The 19,472-nt window shown below is 47.8% G+C and overlaps 1 protein-coding gene and 1 long non-coding RNA gene across 2 annotated transcripts in view; one reads left to right on the top strand and one right to left on the bottom strand.

Annotated features, from left to right (window-relative positions):
• The window catches only part of CASQ2 (calsequestrin 2), a 94,796-nt gene extending 75,909 nt beyond the window's left edge, over window positions 1-18,887 (top strand). Inside the window, exons 9-11 of the mRNA XM_069760402.1 lie at window positions 14,932-15,032; window positions 17,206-17,280; window positions 18,356-18,887. Coding sequence (XP_069616503.1) covers window positions 14,932-15,032; window positions 17,206-17,280; window positions 18,356-18,589 — 410 coding nt within the window. The 3' untranslated portion in view covers window positions 18,590-18,887. The remainder of the gene's footprint in view (window positions 1-14,931; window positions 15,033-17,205; window positions 17,281-18,355) is intronic.
• Window positions 17,618-18,362, bottom strand: LOC138672432 (uncharacterized). Its single transcript, XR_011319735.1, has 2 exons — window positions 18,031-18,362; window positions 17,618-17,956 (listed from the first exon to the last, which is right to left on the bottom strand). It is a non-coding gene; the product is annotated as an uncharacterized lncRNA (long non-coding RNA).
• Window positions 18,888-19,472: the final 585 nt, after the last annotated feature.

Here is a 19,472-nt window from a genome sequence, read left to right as displayed (position 1 = left end):
GGTGGTAATGGTGATCACAATGATGGTGGTGATGATCATCTGGATAGTGGTGGAGGTGATTATTGAGATAGTGGTGATGATCGAGATAGTGGTGGTGGTGAAGATTGAGATGTGATGGTGACGATTGATATGGTGGTGTTGATTATAGAGATAGAGGAGGTGGTGATGATTGAGATAGTGGAGGTGGTGATGATTGAGATAGTGGAGGTGGTGATGATTGAGATAGTGGAGGTGGTGATGATTGAGATAGTGGAGGTGGTGATGATCTAGATAATGATGATGTTTATGATTGAGATAGTGGTGGTGAGGATTGAGATGTGATGGTGACGATTGAGATAGTGGTGGTGTTGATTATAGAGATAGAGGAGGTGGTGATGATTGAGATAGTGGAGGTGGTGATGATCTAGATAGTGATGATGTTTATGATTGAGATAGTGATAGTTTTGATCATCGTTACAGTGGTGGTGATGATCGGGACAGTGATGGTGGTAATGATGATTGAGATAGTGGTGAAGATAATTGGAATAGTTGTGGTGATGATGATCGGGATAGTGGTGGTGTTGATGATCAGGATGGTGGTGGTTGTAATGGATGAGATAGTGGTGGTGGTGATGATCGGTGTCACAGAAAATATTAAAAATCCTTGAAGTCACTGATATTCCCCCTCCCTCAGGGGAAGCCCTTTTGTCTACAAAAATTGCATGTTGAAATCAGGTGGTGCTGGGTCACTGCAGATACAATAAGCCAGCTCAGACAGCATATCTCCATAAGAAAACATAGAATATTGGAATTTGTACACATTTCATGATAACGAGATTTACATTTTCAGCACAGGCTAGCAAGGCAAAAATATACATATTTTCTCATTACTATAACCGCCACCAAGAGACCCCAAATCCATACAGCCCATAGAACCACCAGCAGTTAGGCCATATTTGGTCTTTAATCATAGATAAAATCCTGATGCAAAAGATGAAATCACTCTCAAACTTCTGCGGTTGTCATATGAGGAGTTATTGCATGAGTTGGGATTTCCTAAAATCATGAAGGGCTAAGACCAGCCCACAACCTGGCCCATGTGAGATGATCCGAAGATCACAGTGGATGGTACTCGTGACCTTCTCGGCTGTCACGATATTGTATGAAATATAATGTGATTTTGTAGCTTTGCCTGTTAGCACCATTGATGTGGGCTAAAAACTCCCATTCTCGGGGCGTTTCTGTTTGCTGAGATTTGTATGTGTAGATCCCAAACCCCTCATGCGCCTACCAGAAGAATTTTTTTTGCGCTTGGAGCTGTAAGCCGATCTCCCTACATTGCTCACTCTCCCTCCTCCCATCTAGAATCAGCTAGAACTGGTATAGAATTTATCTAAAGACAGGAAGTCCTTTGTTCCATTATAATAAGATATTGGGCCACCGATTTTGGGCTAGAAAAATGAGAAGTCCATGTTGCGAATCTCCATCGGCGGATTTATCAGCCACTGTAAGCGCGAGCCTCTAATTCCAACAGGTGAAAAGTATGGATTTCTCCGCAACTGTGTGTCCCAACTAGTCCGAATTTGGTCTCATTAGAAAGCCAATTTTAAAATAAGGTGAATGCTAGGTGTGTTATGATTCTGACACGTTTGGGAACGAAAATACGAATTGTTGGAGAAAACTGCACAGCTGAGGAGAGAGGAGGGCGATGTTAACTCAACCCCTTTAGTGATGTCACGAGGCTGCAGTTTATAAGTCTCTACACTTAATTCAGCCTTGAGCCATACCTGGAGATGTTCCTATCCAGACCTCCTGATGCACTGGGACATTTGGGGTTTCGCCTACCAGCATGGTTTTGCCTGAAATGAAGTGAGAACGTGTGAGTTTTACCTTTTCTCATTTAATCCCGTTATTTTATAATTACCTTGTACATATTTTCAATTGTCACTTTTGTAACATCTTTGTAATATTTTGATAAAACACTGCCTAATCTTTCGGAGTAAAATATTCAAATTACTTGTTTTCGTTCTTCCTGCTCTAAAATGTACCCTAAGTTTTCTGAAGGGAATTATGCTACTGTTTTGGGTTAGCTTCGGACCCGTTTAATCAAAGCTGGTGGCAGCATACCTTGTTCTGTGCCTTTGGGAGTCGTAGCGACGGCGGTGTTGATAATTATTGTTCCTGCCTGAGTGGGAGTAGTTATATCGCCTCTCTGCAGCATGCCCAATTGCCAGTACATAGCAGGCAGCCTTTCTGGTGACTAATTACCCTAGGTGTAATCTGACCTGAGGGTAAGGGGGCGCCAGAGAGCTGCAAGTTTTCAAGCAGAACTGTAATGCAGGATGTACATAAATCCCTGCAGTTCGTGTTATATTGTAGAGCAGTGGGATAACTAAAAGAAAGCCCCTGCGGTAAACTAAGAGGTGAATAGGCTTGTGTGTGTTTTCATCACAGTGTAGCAGTGGAGGGATAACTAAGATAAGCCCCCCTGCACATGTGATAGCCGTGTGTTGGCCTAAAGTCACCCCGATCCGTGACGTAGGGGTGACAGTCACTGTGTGAATCGTGACAGGGGTGATGAGTGTTGTGATGATGGGGTGATGAGTGTTGTGATGATGGGGTGATGAGTGTTGTGATGATGGGGGTGATGAGTGTTGTGATGATGTCATACAGACAGACCCACCAGACCATTGATGAGGCATGCACAGCAGGTTTCGGATGCCACTATATCCAACCCCACCAAATCGGCCTTGGGAAGCGGACCAGAGTAGCTATATGACCTCAACAAGAAACGGAAACTACAGGAGATGTTCCAGCTTCAATGTATTGAATAGAATTTAATGCAAGAGCTACGGAATGTGGAGGAAGCCATGCGTGGACCCAATGGATACCAGTTGTTACTCTTCAATTACGTATGGAGTTCACAACACTCATCACCCCATCATCACAACACTCATCGCCCCATCATCACAACACTCATCGCCCCATCATCACAACACTCATCATCCCCATCATCACAACACTCATCACCTCCATCATCACAACACTCATCATCCCCATCATCAAAACACTCATCACCTCCATCATCACAACACTTATCACCCCATCATCACAACACTCATCATCCCCATCATCACAACACTCATCACCTTCATCATCACAACACTCATCATCACAACACTCATCACCCCATCATCACAACACTCATCACCCCATCATCAAAACACTCATCACCCCTCATCACAACACTCATCACCTCCATCATCACAACACTCATCATCCCCATCATCACAACACTCATCACCTCCATCATCAGAACACTCATCATCCCCATCATCACAACACTCATCATCCCTATCACACAACACTCATCATCCCCATCATCACAACACTCATCACCTCCATCATCACAACACTCATCATCCCATACAGCCTACAATAACCAAGCCGCCGCCTCACCACCGCCAGAGCCACCGCCTCACCGCCGCCAGAGCCGCCGCCTCACCGCCGCCAGAGCCGCTGCCTCACCGCCACCAGAGCCGCCGCCTCACCACCGCCAGAGCCGCCGCCTCACCGCCGCCAGAGCCGCCGCCTCACCCCTACCTTCTGTCTCTTCCCCACTATCCCATAGAATGTAAGTCCGCAAGGACAGGGATCTCTCCCCCCTGTACCAGTCTGTCACTGTAAACCTGTTTACTGTAAACAATATCTATAACCCTGTATATAACCCTTTCTCATGTACAGCACCATGGAAATAATGGTGCTATATAAGTAAATAATAATAATAATAATAATGACCAAGAGCTGTCCATAGAGTCCATACAAGGTCCAAAGCCAGTTGACACGAGAGTCACCACCTGGCTTATCTGACCATCTGCATGGAACCAGACGACCAGCGGGTCCCAAACCTGGCTTTCTCCAAACATATCCATGGTTCAGAAATGGTCACTGGATCAGATCTGTGTCCTTCCAACCGGAGCCGAAAACCCCTAGGTTGTTTCCTATAGAATCATAGATCAGTGTCCCTCGTGATGGTGCCATGATGAATTGGCTGCAGTCCTTTCTCTTGTCTGTTGGGTGACTTTAGGCCAACAGACGGCTATCACATGTGCAGGGGGGCTTATCTTAGTTATCCCTCCACTGCTACAATGTGATGGAAAAACATACACAAGGCTATTGACCTCTTTACAGCAGGGGCTTATTTTGAGTATCCCACTGCTCTTTAATATACCACGAACTGCAGGGATTTATGTATATCCCACTTTACAGTTCTGCTTGAACTTGCAGCTCTCTGGCGCCCCCTTACCCTCAGGTCAGATTAGGTACTGCACCTAGGGTAATTAGTCGCCAGAAAGTCTGCCTGCTATGTACTGGCTATTGGGCACGCTGCAGCGACACAATATAACTACTCCCGCTCAGGCAGGAACAATAATTATTAAAGCCGCAGTCGCTACAACAACACCGAACGGCACCGCACACGGTATGCTGCTACCATCTCCATTTAAATGGGTCCATTGCTAACCCAAAACAGTAGCGTAATTCCCTTCAGAAGACTTAGGGTACGTTTTAGAGCAGGAAGAACGAAAACTAGTAATTTATATATTTTACTCCGAAATTAAGGCAGTGTTTATAAAAAGGCATATAAAGATGTTACAATATGAGACAATTGAGAATATGTACAAGGCAATTATAAAAATAACAGGGGTTAAATAAGAAATTAACACTTACATGTGTTCAGGTCATGGCAGGCAGAACCAGGCTAGTGTGCGGAGCTCCCATATGTCCCAGTTCATCAGGGCTAGCAGTCAGGGCTCCTCAGGTAAAACTAACTGCTGGGGGCCTGGCAGAAACTTATAAACCGCAGCCCGTGACATCACCAACAGGGCTGGTTTACCCAGACCCTCCTCTCTCCTCAGCCTTACAGTTTTCTCCAACAATTCTTATAATTTGTGTATTTTCGGTCCAGAACATGTCAGAATCATAACACACAAAGCATTCACCTTATTTTAAAATTGGCTTTCTAATGAGACCAAATTTGTGCTATTTGGGACGCACAGTTCCAGAGAAATCCATACTTTGTACCTGATGGAGTTAGAGGCTCATTTTTACAGCGGCTGACAGATCCGCCAATGGATGTTAACAATATGTACTTTTTATTTTCCTAGCCTAAATTGTTGGCCCAATATCTTGCAATATTAGGACGAAGAACCTCATGTTTTAAAAGGGAGATCCGACCAGTTTCAGCTGGTACAATTGTCTATTCATCTATACTGATCGTAAAAATTCCTTTAGGAGGGGCATGAGGGGTTTGGGGGCTGAAAGTCAGGAATCTCCAGCAAGAAGCAATAAAAGCTCTTCTGCACCCATTGAAAAGAAAAGCTAAACCCTGAAGTAAAGGGGGGTCAACGTCCACAGTATGGTGCTAACAGGCAAGAGAAACTAAACTTATTATATACATTTTCCTCACACCTCCCCCTTTTGGTTTGCGCTAGGGAGGCAGAACCCCACGGTATGCCTCCATGCGCACCTCAGTCGGTTCACCCTGGTGGGACAGTCCACCTGCATTGCCATGCTCCCTGCCCGTTTTGTCTTCAATGGTGAAGTCAAACTGCTGAAGGGCAAGGCTCCAGCGTAGCAACCTGCTGTTGGTTCCACATGTGCCGTTTAGCCAGCGCAGAGGGTTGTGGTCGGTCACCACGGTGAAGGTGCTACCGTACAGGTAGGGCTGCAAGCGCTGCATGGCCCAGACAATGGCCAGGCACTCCTTCTCGATGGTGGAGAAGGCCACTTCCCTTGGCAAAAGTTTCCGGCTCAGGTACAACACGGGGTGCTCTTGGTCCTCCGAGTCAACCTGGCTGAGCACAGCACCAAGGCCAAACTCACTGGCTTCAGTCTGTACTAAGAACGGTCGACTGCTGTCAACACAGGGGCGTTGCACAGTGCTGTTTTCAATGCCTGGATGGCCCCCTCACAGCCGTCGGTCCAGTTGATGATGTGGGGTAGCTTCTTCCTGGTGAGGTCCGTCAATGGTTTTGGTAGGTTACTATAGTGCTGTACGAAGCCCCTATAGTACCCTGCAGTGCCCAGGAAGGACATCACCAGTTTCTTGGTCCTGGGAGTGGGCCAGTTCCCGATCGCTCCCACTTTCTCAGGCTCTGGCTTTAGGGTGCCTCTGCCTACCCGGTGCCCCAGGTAGTGGACCTCACTCATGCCCATCTGGCACTTTCCCGGCTTGATAGTCAGTCCAGGTTGGTGAATTTGCCTGAGCACCTCCTCAAGATGCTGCAGGTGTTCCTCCCAGGAGGAACTGAAGATGGCAATGTCATCCAAGTAGGCCACTGTGTACTCCTCCAGTCCCTGAAGCAGGAGGTTGACCATCCGCTGGAAAGTGGCAGGGGCATTCTTCATGCTGAAGGGCATGACCGTGGACTCATACAGTCCAAAGGGTGTGACTTCTCCTGCGCCTCGAGGCTCAGGGGAATCTGCCAGTACCCTCGACTCAGATCCATTATGGTTAGGTAATCTGCGCCAGCTAACCTCTCAAGCAGCTCCTCGATGCGTGGCATTGGGTGCGCATCAGAGGCTGTGATAGCGTTGAGCCCCCTGTAGTCCGCGCAGAACCGGGTGGTCCGATCCTTCTTTGGCATGAGAGCTACAGGTGAGGCCCACGCACTCTTTGACTGTCGAATCACCCCCAGCTGTAACATCTCATCGATCTCCTGGCGCATAACCTGCTGCACCTGGTCGGAGATTCAATAGGGTGTTTGCCGTAGTGGGGCATGATTCCCGGTGTCCACCTCGTGGACTGCTAACTCAGTCCTTCCAGGTCGGTTGTAGAAAACGGCCCGGAAGGGTTCCAGCTTGGTCCGCAACTGCGACCGCTGGGGTTCGGTTAGTGAGGCGCTTACCTCCATGTCCTCAATGGACCCACCAGCCTTTGATTGGGCCAGCAGGGTGTCTTCCTCCCCGTCTTCGGGCAAGTGCAGACCAGTAGGACGAAAAGTTCACATTCGTGATGAGCCTTCATCATGTTGACGTGAAAGGCCTTTCGGCTACCCCGAGTATGGTCAAGAGTGACCACGTAAGTGACCGGGTTGAGCTGTTGGTGGACGACGTATGGGCCCTCCCAGGCTGCCTGAAGCTTATCCGTTGGCATGGGGACCCGCACCCACACCTTTTGACCCACCTGGTAGGTCCACTCCTGGGCATTCTGGTCGTACCAGTGCTTCTGGTCAGCCTGAGCCTGCGTCATGTTGTCATGCACCAACTGCGTCAAGGTCTGCATCTTGTCACGGAAGCACATGACATACTCCACTATGGACACTTCAGAAGGGTTCGGCTCCTCTTCCTAGGATTCCCTTACCAACCCAAGGGGTCCTCGGACTCGACTGCCATACAGGAGCTCGAGGGGGGAGAACTCTGCGGAACCTCTCGGTAAGCGAATAGCAGGTGCGGGAGGTACCGCTCCCAGTCGCGCCCTTGGGTCTCAACCAGCATGCGTAGCATCTGTTTGAGGGTACCATTGAAGCGTTCACACAAGCCATTGGTCTGTGGGTGATACGCACTCGATACCAGGTGCTTCACCTGCATTCTCTTACAGAGAGCCTCCATTAGGTGAGACATGAATTGGGTCCCTTGATCAGTAAGCATCTCCCTGAGAAATCCTACACGAGAAAAGATAGCCAACAAGGTATCCGCCACCTTATCTGCCCTAGTTGACAACAGAGCTACTGCCTCTGAGTACCGGGTAGCGTAGTCTACCACAGTAAGGATGTATTGCTTTCCAGAGCTGCTGGGGACAGCCAGCGGGCCCACAATGTCCACCGAGATCCTCTGGAAAGGCTCCTCTAACACTGGCAAAGGGATCAGGGGAGCCTTAAGAGCAAGCCCCGCCTTCCCCACCCTTTGACAAGTGATACAGGAGCGGCAGTAGTTTGACACATCTGTCCCCATCTTAGGCCAATAGAAGTGTTGAGACAGCCGGGCCTTAGTTTTGCTGATCCCCAAGTGTCCAGCTTGCGGGATCTCATGGGCAATCCGTAACAACTCACCCCGGAATTGCTGCGGGACGACCAGCTGTCTTTCCCTCAACCACTCCTTTTGTGATTCTCCGGGTACTGTCTCCCGGTACAACCTTCCTCGTTCCCCGAACACCCTCTCCTTACCAGTCACGGAGGTGGGCGTCTTGGTGAGTTGCCTCAAACTCTCTAGGCTCGCATCTGAGCGCAGAGCGGCCTGAAACTCCTGGCTAGGGGAAGCCAGAAGTGACGTCAGGGTCCCTTCCCCAAGAGAACCCTCTGGGACCTGCTATGGGTCCACCTCTGGTTCAGTCGCAATGATGACTGAGGAGGGTCCGGATGGCAGACAGTTATCTGCGTTCCGGGCAATCTGACTGTGGGTGACAGCAGCTACGTAGGGGGTCTCCCCGGGGATTTCTACAGACCCATCATCCGGCGCTGCTATAGGCTCTACCTCCCCATCCACCCCCAACACTTCAGGGGCAGTGCTACTTATGGGCCAGTTACCTTCCTCTGTGGCACTGGTCAATTTCATGGCATCACCTTCCTCACGGTTCCCATGCACCTCCCCATTTCCTGTAGCATCAACACTTGCCCCTGTTAGGGGTTCCTCAGCCGTCTCACTCCGCAGAGCGACGTGGCTGGGCACGCCTGGACACATCAACCTTCACAGAAACATCATTATCAGGTTCAGTTGGCACAGGTACAATATTTTCACCATCAATCCTAGGGAAAAAATGGTTATCAGATGCATCATTACAAGATAAAGCATGGTCAGGTAACACATGCGATTTCCCATCATCATCATCATCATCATCAGGGTTAACATTACCCTCATTAGCAGATTGGGGAGGGGTGTCAGGAACGTAGTATGCAACCATCCTCCCCAAACCTTCACCCCGCTCCCGGCACCCCAATCAATATAAACCCGGGCCATTGGCAAGGGACAGCTGATGCCCCAAATCCCAGTGACAGTTAGGGTTTTCCCCGGAATGATTTCTTCAGGGGCCGCCAGTTTGGGTCAGATGAGGGTTCGTTCAGCCCCGGTGTCCTTGAGGCCTGTAGCAACAAGGCCTCCAACAGTGACGTGCTGTAAGTTGTCACACACCCTCCCAGCCAAACCACCCACCAAAAGAACTGCTGCGTTAGGCCCTGGGGCCTTGGTTGGGGGGTTCTTCTGCTTGTCTGGGCAGTAGGTACTGATATGGCCAGTCCGCTTGCAGAAGAAACACTGGCGAGGTTCGGTGGTAGGTTTGGTGCTATTGGCCACGGGAACAGTACCTCTGGTGTGTTGGCTGGCAGGGGTACTGGTGTTGGTTGCAGGCTTACCCCCTCTCCAGCTGGTGGTGACTGGCTTCCGCACTTTCGATCTACGGTTGGCCTCATAGGCATCCTGCGCTGCTTTCGTCACGTCTTTGGGTTCTCTGTCCATCATGAACTGTCGCACCTCAGCTGGACAAAGATGTAAGAACTGGTCTTTGATCATCAGGTCTCGCAGCTGTGCAAAGGTGGTCACTGACAGTCCTTGGGTCCACTGGTCAAAGTGGGTCCCCAGTCCATGTGCCACATCACTGTAACTGTCATGTGGGCCACGTTGGAGGTTCCGGAACTTTCTACGGTAAACCTCAGGTGTAAGCTGGTACTTTGCTACCAGGGTCTGCTTGATGGCCTCGTAGTCACCATCTTGTTCTTGAGGAAGGGCAGAAAACGCCTCCAGAGCTTTGCCTCTCAGCCCTGGTTTCAGGTATCGTGCCCATTCTTCTGTAGGCAGCTGGTACTGTCTGCAGGCTTTCTCAAAGGCCCGCAGAAAAGAGTCCAAGTCCCCATCGTTTTCCATCACAGGAAAGTGCTTGGGCCGGGGCTTTGGTATCTGAGCGCTGCTGGGCTCACGGCTGGACTGGGACGACTCCTGCATTTGCAGTTGGGCTAACTGCAGCTGGTACTCCCACTCCGCTTGCCGCTCGGCTCTCTCCTGATATTGCTGGATCAGCTGCAGACGTCTATCACGGTGATCGGCGGGGAGTAGTTCCAAGACCGCTAGCAGGTGGGGGTCCAATTCGCCCTGATTGCTAATAGGGCCGGCATTCAATGGTTGGACCTCTGCTGCAACACCATGTTCGCTTGTGCTGGCTTCTGCGGCCACTGAGCTCTGTGGCCTGGCTTGGTCTAGAGCGGCTTCCCATTGCACCAGATCTGAGACCAGTTGGGCTTTGTTTTTGCCTGCAAAGTCAATATGCTGTGACCTGCATAAGGCAATAAGGGTGTATTTGGTCTGCTGCTGATAAAAGGTTTCTCCCAGCACAACCATGGTTGCCAAATAAAAGCTAGGACAGAAAAACAAAGAGAAAGGGAAGGGATAATTACCAGTACACACAATTGTCTCAGGACTAATAAACAACACTGAGTTCGTTCTCCAAACTTATTTGTGCAGAGTCCTCGCAAGAACTTTGCAAGTTTTTAGTGAGAGGAATGATTGCTCAAACCAAATCACTAATGCTCTAAGATATCCCACCGCCTTGCCACCAATATGTCACGATTCACACCGTGACCGTCACCCCTACGTCACGGATCGGGGTGACTTTAGGCCAACAGCCGGCTATCACATGTGCAGGAGGCTTATCTTATTTACCCCTCCACTGCTACAATGTGATGAAAAAACACACCCAAGGCTGTTGAAAAAACACACCCAAGGGGCTTATTTTAGGTATCCCACTGCTCTTCAATATACCACGAACTGCAGGGATTTATGTATATCCCGCTTACAGTTAAACTTGAAAACTTGCAGCTCTCTGGCGCCCCCTTACTCTCAGGTCAGACTAGGTACTGCACCTAGGGTAATTAGTCACCAGAAAGGCTGCCTGCTATGTACTGGCTATTGGGCATGCTGCAGTGAGGCGATTTAATTACTCCCACTCAGGCAGGAACAATAATTATCAACGCCACAGTCACTACAACGACTCCCAAAGGCACCGCACACGGTATGCTGCCACCAGCTTCGATTAAACGGGTCCGAAGCTAAGCCAAAAGAGTAGCGTAATTCCCTTCAGAAGACTTAGGGTATGTTTTAGAGCAGGAAGAACGAATCTAGTATTTTAAATATTTTACTCCATTAAAATTAGGCAGTGTTTTTGAAAAATATTACAAGGATGTTACACAAGAGACAATTGAAAAATATGTACAAGGTAATTATAAAAATAACATGGATTAAAGAAGAAAGGTAAAACTCACATGTTCTCAGTTCATGTCAGGCAAAACCATGCTGCAGGCAGACCCCAGATGTCCCAATGCATAGTATAGCTCCTCAGGCAAAAAAACTCAGACTTCCGGCTGGGTTAAGTGTGGGGGCTTATATACTCCAGCCTCAGGACATCACTAAAGGGGTGGTTAATGATATTCACTGAGGTCAGAGATCTTTACATTTTCAGACCCTGGAGACAAAGAATTTCCTGACTGAGGAGGGAGGGACCACAGGTGGCTTTGCAGGATTGGTCACCTGCAGTTTAAAGCCACACCCTGCTCACACTAGCTTCAAATTACCCAGTGTCTGCCATAGGGCTGGTCTGTTGTGTTCAGGGGGAGAAGAGATGGGGGTTTTACTGCTGCCATGCTTTTCGGACCATGATTAGAAGTGCAAAAATCCCTCAGCTATGGTTTTAACATTATCGTGACATACATTTTCCTCACAGGGTTGGTTTCCTCGGACCCTCCCATCTCCTCAAACATACCAAATTTAACAAAAAGTTTTATAATGCTCGTATTTCCGCTCCAGAACATGCCAGAATCCCAGCACACCCCTCATTCAGCTTATTTTAAAATTGGCTTTCTAATGAAACCAAATTTGAGCTTGTTGGGACATGCAGTTCCAGAGAAATCCGTACTTTTTTTACCTGGTGGAATTAGAGGCTCAGGCTTACAGTGGCTGATAGATCTGCCGATGGAGGTTAGCAATATATACTTATTATTTTTCTAGCCCAAATCGGTGGCCCAATATCTTACTATAACCAAACAAAGAACCGCATGTCGTTGAGAAGGATATCAGACCAGTTCTAGCTGAAGAGAGATTTGTGCCGCTACAAGCGCAATAAACCTTCCTGGGCTTGGGGGCAGGGCAGAGCATTGAGAAGAATAGCTTCACACACACACATAGAAGCAAAGAGAGACAGAGAGAGGAGGGGGGGGTTTAGCCCGCAGCATGGGTCTAACAGGCAAGCTACAAAATCATATCACATTTCATACAATATCGTGACAATGGGGGTGATGAGTGTTGTGATGATGGTGTGGTGAGTGTTGTGATGATGAGGGGTGATGAGTGTTGTGATGATGGAGATGATGAGTGTTGTGATAATGGGGGTGATGAGTGTTGTGATGATGAGGGTGATGAGTGTTGTGATGATGGGGTGATGGGTGTTGTGATGATGGGGTGATGGGTGTTGTGATGATGGGGTGATGGGTGTTGTGATGATGGGGATGATGAGTGTTGTGATGATGGGATGATGAGTGTTGTGATAATGGGGTGGTGAGTGTTGTGATGATGGGGTGATGAGTGTTGTGATGATGGGGATGATGAGTGTTGTGATGATGGGTGATGAGTGTTGTGATGATGGGGGTGATGAGTGTTGTGATGATGGGGGTGATGAGTGTTGTGATGATGGGGATGATGAGTGTTATGATGAGTGTTGTGATGAGTGTTGTGATGATGGGGATGATGAGTGTTGTGATGATGGGGTGATGAGTGTTGTGATGGGGTGATGAGTGTTGTGATGATGGGGATGATGAGTGTTGTGATGATGGGGTGATGAGTGTTGTGATGATGAGGGGTGATGTGTGTTGTGATAATGGGGATGATGAGTGTTGTGATGATGGGGATGATGAGTGTTGTGATGATGGGGTGATGAGTGTTGTGATGATGGGGGTGATGAGTGTTGTGATGATGGGGATGATGAGTGTTATGATGAGTGTTGTGATGAGTGTTGTGATGATGGGGATGATGAGTGTTGTGATGATGGGGTGATGAGTGTTGTGATGAGTGTTGTGATGATGGGGTGATGAGTGTTGTGATGATGGGGTGATGAGTGTTGTGATGATGGGGATGATGAGTGTTGTGATGATGGGGATGATGAGTGTTGTGATGATGGGGTGATGAGTGTTGTGATGATGAGGGGTGATGTGTGTTGTGATAATGGGGATGATGAGTGTTGTGATGATGGGGATGATGAGTGTTGTGATGATGGGGTGATGAGTGTTGTGATGATGGGGGTGATGAGTGTTGTGATGATGGGGTGATGAGTGTTGTGATGATGGGGATGATGAGTGTTGTGATGATGGGGATGATGAGTGTTGTGATGATGGGGTGATGAGTGTTGTGATGATGAGGGGTGATGTGTGTTGTGATAATGGGGATGATGAGTGTTGTGATAATGGGGATGATGAGTGTTGTGATGATGGGGTGATGAGTGTTGTGATGATGAGGGGTGATGTGTGTTGTGATAATGGGGATGATGAGTGTTGTGATGATGGGGATGATGAGTGTTGTGATAATGGGGATGATGAGTGTTGTGATGATGGGGGTGATGAGTGTTGTGATGATGGGGGTGATGAGTGTTGTGATGATGGGGATGATGAGTGTTATGATGAGTGTTGTGATGAGTGTTGTGATGATGGGGATGATGAGTGTTGTGATGATGGGGTGATGAGTGTTGTGATGATGGGGTGATGAGTGTTGTGATGATGGGGATGATGAGTGTTGTGATGATGGGGTGATGAGTGTTGTGATGATGAGGGGTGATGTGTGTTGTGATAATGGGGATGATGAGTGTTGTGATGATGGGGATGATGAGTGTTGTGATGATGGGGTGATGAGTGTTGTGATGATGGGGATGATGAGTGTTATGATGAGTGTTGTGATGAGTGTTGTGATGATGGGGATGATGAGTGTTGTGATAATGGGGATGATGAGTGTTGTGATGATGGGGATGATGAGTGTTGTGATGATGGGGTGATGAGTGTTGTGATGATGGGGATGATGAGTGTTATGATGAGTGTTGTGATGAGTGTTGTGATGATGGGGATGATGAGTGTTGTGATGAGTGTTGTGATGAGTGTTGTGATGATGGGGTGATGAGTGTTGTGATGAGTGTTGTGATGAGTGTTGTGATGATGGGGTGATGAGTGTTGTGATGATGGGGATGATGAGTGTTGTGATGATGGGGTGATGAGTGTTGTGATGATGAGGGGTGATGTGTGTTGTGATAATGGGGATGATGAGTGTTGTGATGATGGGGATGATGAGTGTTGTGATGATGGGGATGATGAGTGTTGTGATGATGGGGTGATGAGTGTTGTGATGATGGGGTGATGAGTGTTGTGATGATGGGGATGATGAGTGTTGTGATGATGGGGTGATGAGTGTTGTGATGATGAGGGGTGATGTGTGTTGTGATGATGGGGATGATGAGTGTTGTGATGATGGGGATGATGAGTGTTGTGATGATGGGGATGATGAGTGTTGTGATGATGGGGATGATGAGTGTTGTGATGATGGGGATGATGAGTGTTGTGATGATGGGGGTGATGTGTGTTGTGATAATGGGGATGATGAGTGTTGTGATGATGGGGATGATGAGTGTTGTGATGATGGGGTGATGAGTGTTGTGATGATGGGGATGATGAGTGTTGTGATGATGGGGTGATGAGTGTTGTGATGATGGGGATGATGAGTGTTATGATGAGTGTTGTGATGAGTGTTGTGATGAGTGTTGTGATGATGGGGTGATGAGTGTTGTGATGATGGGGATGATGAGTGTTATGATGAGTGTTGTGATGAGTGTTGTGATGAGTGTTGTGATGATGGGGATGATGAGTGTTGTGATGATGAGGGGTCATCCTCTCTTCTGGTTCTTCTCTCCAATGTGGTTTCGCTCCTCCTTGACATCAGACGGTTATGAGTTTATCCAGATCCTGAAGGAAGTTGCCAGAGAGAACACAGAGAATCTGGACCTGAGCATCGTGTGGATCGATCCGGATGACTTCCCTCTGGTGACGTTACTCTCTATTACTCTACAGTACCTGGTATGTGTTTGTGACATAGTTGTGCAGTGTCTCCTCCAGACAAATTATCAGGTGAAGGACATCATATCCTTCAGATCCTTTTACATCTAAAAACCCAATGAATAGGAGGAGTTGTGCACACGACGTGTTTTTCAGGAGGGTTCCACCTGGAGAGCACCTGAAAAAGCACTGCAAAAAATGATCATAGTGCACGGCCATGTGAAGACGAGTGTACACGTGTGCGTCATGTGTCACTTCAGCTCTGGAAACCTTCAAGTGGCTAAAAGAAGTAACTTGTTCTTTCTTCGGGGAGCTGCCAGAGAAATAGCTGAGACGATGACCGCGTGGGCGCTTCAGGAAGACGATCGCTGGCATCTCAACCCCTTAACATCCTATGACAGGAATATCCGCCCTGAAGTGTGTCAGGGACGTTGGAGTAGGCCGAGGAGCTGCACCTGCCGGCTACATTACATATCTGGCCCAGGCCTCTAATTAACCTCTTAATTGCCACAGCCAATTGTTGACAGCGGCATCAAGGGCAGCGATCTGTCCCGGACACTTGTTCTCGAGTCCAGCGGCCCCCTGTGACACACACCCCTCTTCTACACAGTCAACAATGATAAATACACAAAAAATAAAAAATCAACATGTTCAGAAAAGCGTGATCTATCCAAATCTAAAATTAATTACCGTATTCTGATCTCTAAAACCTAAAGAGAGAATATCAAACCGCCAGGATTGCAGGTTTCTGGTTGCTACAACTCCACAAAACAAGGCAATAAGAATCGGTCAGAGCATTGTATCTACCCCACAATGATGGCAATAAAATCACCAGGTCACCACGCCGGAAACAAGCCCTCCTCCGTTCCAATCTATCCTCTACAGCAGGGGTGGGGAATCTTTATTTCTGCCAAGGTCCATTTGGATATTTATCCCATCTTTCGGAGGCCGTACAAACTCCGCCCACAAAGTGCATCATGACTGTGGCACTGGTGTCAGGACGTAATCTTTCATTGCATGCCCTTCAGTGTTCAGGAGCGAACACTGCGTGTGTGTGCTAACAGAGCAAGAAGAAATTAATGAGCTGGTTGTAATCAAAATACACCTCCCTGCCCAAGAATGCGGTCCCTGAGAATCTGCTCGGAGGCCTGATAAAAGGTCATCGAGGGCCGTAAATGGCCCCGGGGCCTGAGGTTCCCCACCCCTGCTCTACAGCTTCCACTGTCCACTCCACACACCTATGTTCCAGGCTCCTTTGTCTTCTCCATCTTCCTTATTGTCTACTCTTCCAGGCTCATGCATCCCTCTCCACATTTCAATTTCGTCCTCTAGACTCCTATGTCCTCTACTTCAGATTCCTTTACCCTCTCCAAATTTCTTGCCCCCCTCCACACTCTTCTGTTACTTTATTTATACTACTCTGGCCCTTCCTTCAGACTCTTCGGTCTCCTCCAGACTCCTCTGTCCTTCAGATCTTGTCCTTTCCAAAAAAACCCTCTGTCTCTCTAGATTTATCTGTCCTCCAGATACCTCTGTCTTCTTCCACCTCTTTTCTCCTTCAGATGCTTCTCTCCAGATTCCTGTCTTTTTAAAACTTCTCTTTAATCCTCTAAGCTCTTCTGTTTCTTTCATACTTCTCTGTGCTCTGTCATCTCCACACCTCTGTTTCTTCCTCCACTCCTTCCCAAGAATCCACTGTCCTCTGCAGATATCTGTCAACCTCCAGACTTCTCTGAGCCCTCTACTAGACCGTTACATATCTTTCAGACATATCTGTCCCTATAGACTACTTTATCTCCTCCAGACTCCCCTGTCATCTCCAGAATCCCATCTCCTCCAGTCTTCTCTATTGCCTCCCATCAGACCCTTTTCTCCCATTGAGAAACAACTATCCGCCTCACCTTGAACTCACTGTTCCCTCATCTGAACTTCAAGACCTCTTCCAGACTTTTATGCCCTCTCCATACTCCTCTGAGTTCCTCCAGACTTCGCTTACTCCTGTGCCTCCTCCAGACCCTAATGTCCTCTCCATAGTCTTCTGCATGTCCTCTCCTCTGTTTCTTTGCAGTGTCTTTCTTATTGTTTCGTACATCTGACATCTTAATTTTCACTTCCACCATGTCTATTGTGCTATTAATAACCTGAAATCTTCTCCCCACAGTTGGTGACATACTGGGAAAAGACTTTCAATATCGACCTGTTCAGACCACAAATTGGAGTTGTTAATGTGACGGATGTAAGTATTGAGACTGAATGATACATGTACTGCACCTTTACAGACGAGATACAAAGTACAGGGCAAGGTCTTAAGCAGGTGTTGGAAAATGCTGCAGAGTCAGAAGCTTCAGATATAGAAGGATTAAGTATCTGGTTACTGCCCATCATCTCAATCATCAGTATCCAGTGACTGCCCATCGCCTCCATCACCAGTATCTTGTGACCTCCCGTCGCCTACATAATCAGTATGAAGACACAGGGGTTAGTGGGTGCTCTAGTCCGCTAGTCGAAACCGCATCTCACCGAATGCCCACTCTCTGTTCCCGTTGGCATAATACTACTCAGAGAACACAGGGTGAGGGTAAAACAGTGTGGCAATGCTTTATTGAACCACAAACCAGACAATAACATATGGAACAGTCACAGAAAAATACACAAGATGGTGCATATTACAGAGTCTCACTATTCCGCTGACTCGCCAGGATAAGAGCAACCGTGACTTTAGAGCTTCCAGGGCCGACTAACTCACCTGTGGCATGCACAGAGAGGAGGTAACAACAAGTAGGTCTCTCTAGTGGTTCTCTTCTGTGTTTCTCCAGTGTTTCCCCTTGTTGTTCTCTCCTGTGTTTTCACCTGTGGTTCTCTCTAGTGCTTCTCTTCTGTGTTTCTCCAGTGTTTCCCCTTGTTTTCCTCTTCTGTGGTTCTCTCTAGTGGTTCTCTTCTGTGTTTCTCCAGTGTTTCCCCTTGTTTTTCTCTCCTGTCTTTCCACCTGTGGTCCTCTCTAGTGGTTCTCTTCTGTGTTTCTCCAGTGTTTCCACTTGTTTTTCTCTCCTGTGTTTCCACCAGTGGTTCTCTGTACTGGTTCTCCCCTGTGATTCTCTCCAGCGTTCCTCCCATTTGGTTCCCCTCTTTTTACTCTACTGTGTTATTCTCACTTCTGATTGTCACCTTTGATTCTTCCCCGTGTTTTTCTCCCCTGTCGTTCTCCTGTGTGGTTTTCACCTGTGGTTCTACTCTGTGATTCTCACCTCCGGTTTTGGGTTTATTCTCAGATGCAAAGGATTTACAAGAGATTCTCTTTTCTATTTTCACAGGCGGACAGTGTCTGGATGGATATTGAAGATGCTGAGGATTTGCCATCACCATCTGAGCTGGAACAGTGGATAGAAGATGTGTTATCAGGGAAGGTCAACACTGAAGATGATGATCAAGATGATGACGACAATGATGATGACGATGATGATGACGATGACGACGATGATGATGACGACGATGATGATGACGACGATGATGATGACGATGATGACGATGATGATGATGATGAATAAATCTGAATACTTTTTGGGAGCGAACCAGTCCTTGTAGTCCTATAATATGTCATGTGAAAGCTCATGTCACAAACTTTATATCTAAGTGGTGTGTGACACTCACACAGGACAATCACAATTATTATTGGTAAAACTTGGGCAGCTCCAGAATAGTTAAATGATCAGGACTATGCTATAGTCTGGTACAAGGAGCCACATTTCATTGGTTCATCCCCTGCTGTAGAGGTGACATTATAATGCTTATAAATGAAATACCGTAGTTAAAATACTCAATAAAGAGGGAAGACATCTCCATGAACCTATGTGCCTTCATCTGTAATGAGTGTAAGGTAAAGACCTGACACATTCATAGCTGCGATCAGCGGGTGCCTGATATTTGTCATCCTCCATGCCATGCATGGCAGAGTAGTTGGTTTTCTCCTGTCAGATAACTCTTCCGTCACCCAAATCCCACTGCCACCCTCTCTTACCCTCAATTCCTTTTGAGCTGCACTCTGTGCGCATCTACTCCCTCATCAACCTCCAACTAGCTGTCATTTACCCGCCCCCCAGGGCCAGCCACCACCTTCTTCGATCACTTCACTACCTGGCTACTTCATTTCCTTTCTGCGGACATCCCCACTATCATCATTGGCGACTTCAACATCCCCACTTCCACTCTCAGCTGCCACTAAACTTCTATCTGTCACTTAATCCTTCGGCCTCAATCAATGGACTTCTGCAGCCACTCACAATGATGGCCACACATTGGACCTCATCGTCACCCGCCTCTGCCCCTATCTATCCTCACTAACTCACTTCTCCCTCTTTCTGACCACAACCTACTCACATTCTCTTCCCTTTCCTCTTCTTGTCCACAATCCCCACTCCACAAACTTGCACA

The sequence above is a fragment of the Ranitomeya imitator genome, chromosome 3, assembly GCF_032444005.1.
Source record: "Ranitomeya imitator isolate aRanImi1 chromosome 3, aRanImi1.pri, whole genome shotgun sequence".
NCBI lineage: Eukaryota > Metazoa > Chordata > Amphibia > Anura > Dendrobatidae > Ranitomeya > Ranitomeya imitator.
The sequence above is the reverse complement of the archived record's forward strand: the minus strand, read 5'-3'. Positions and strand labels throughout refer to the sequence as shown.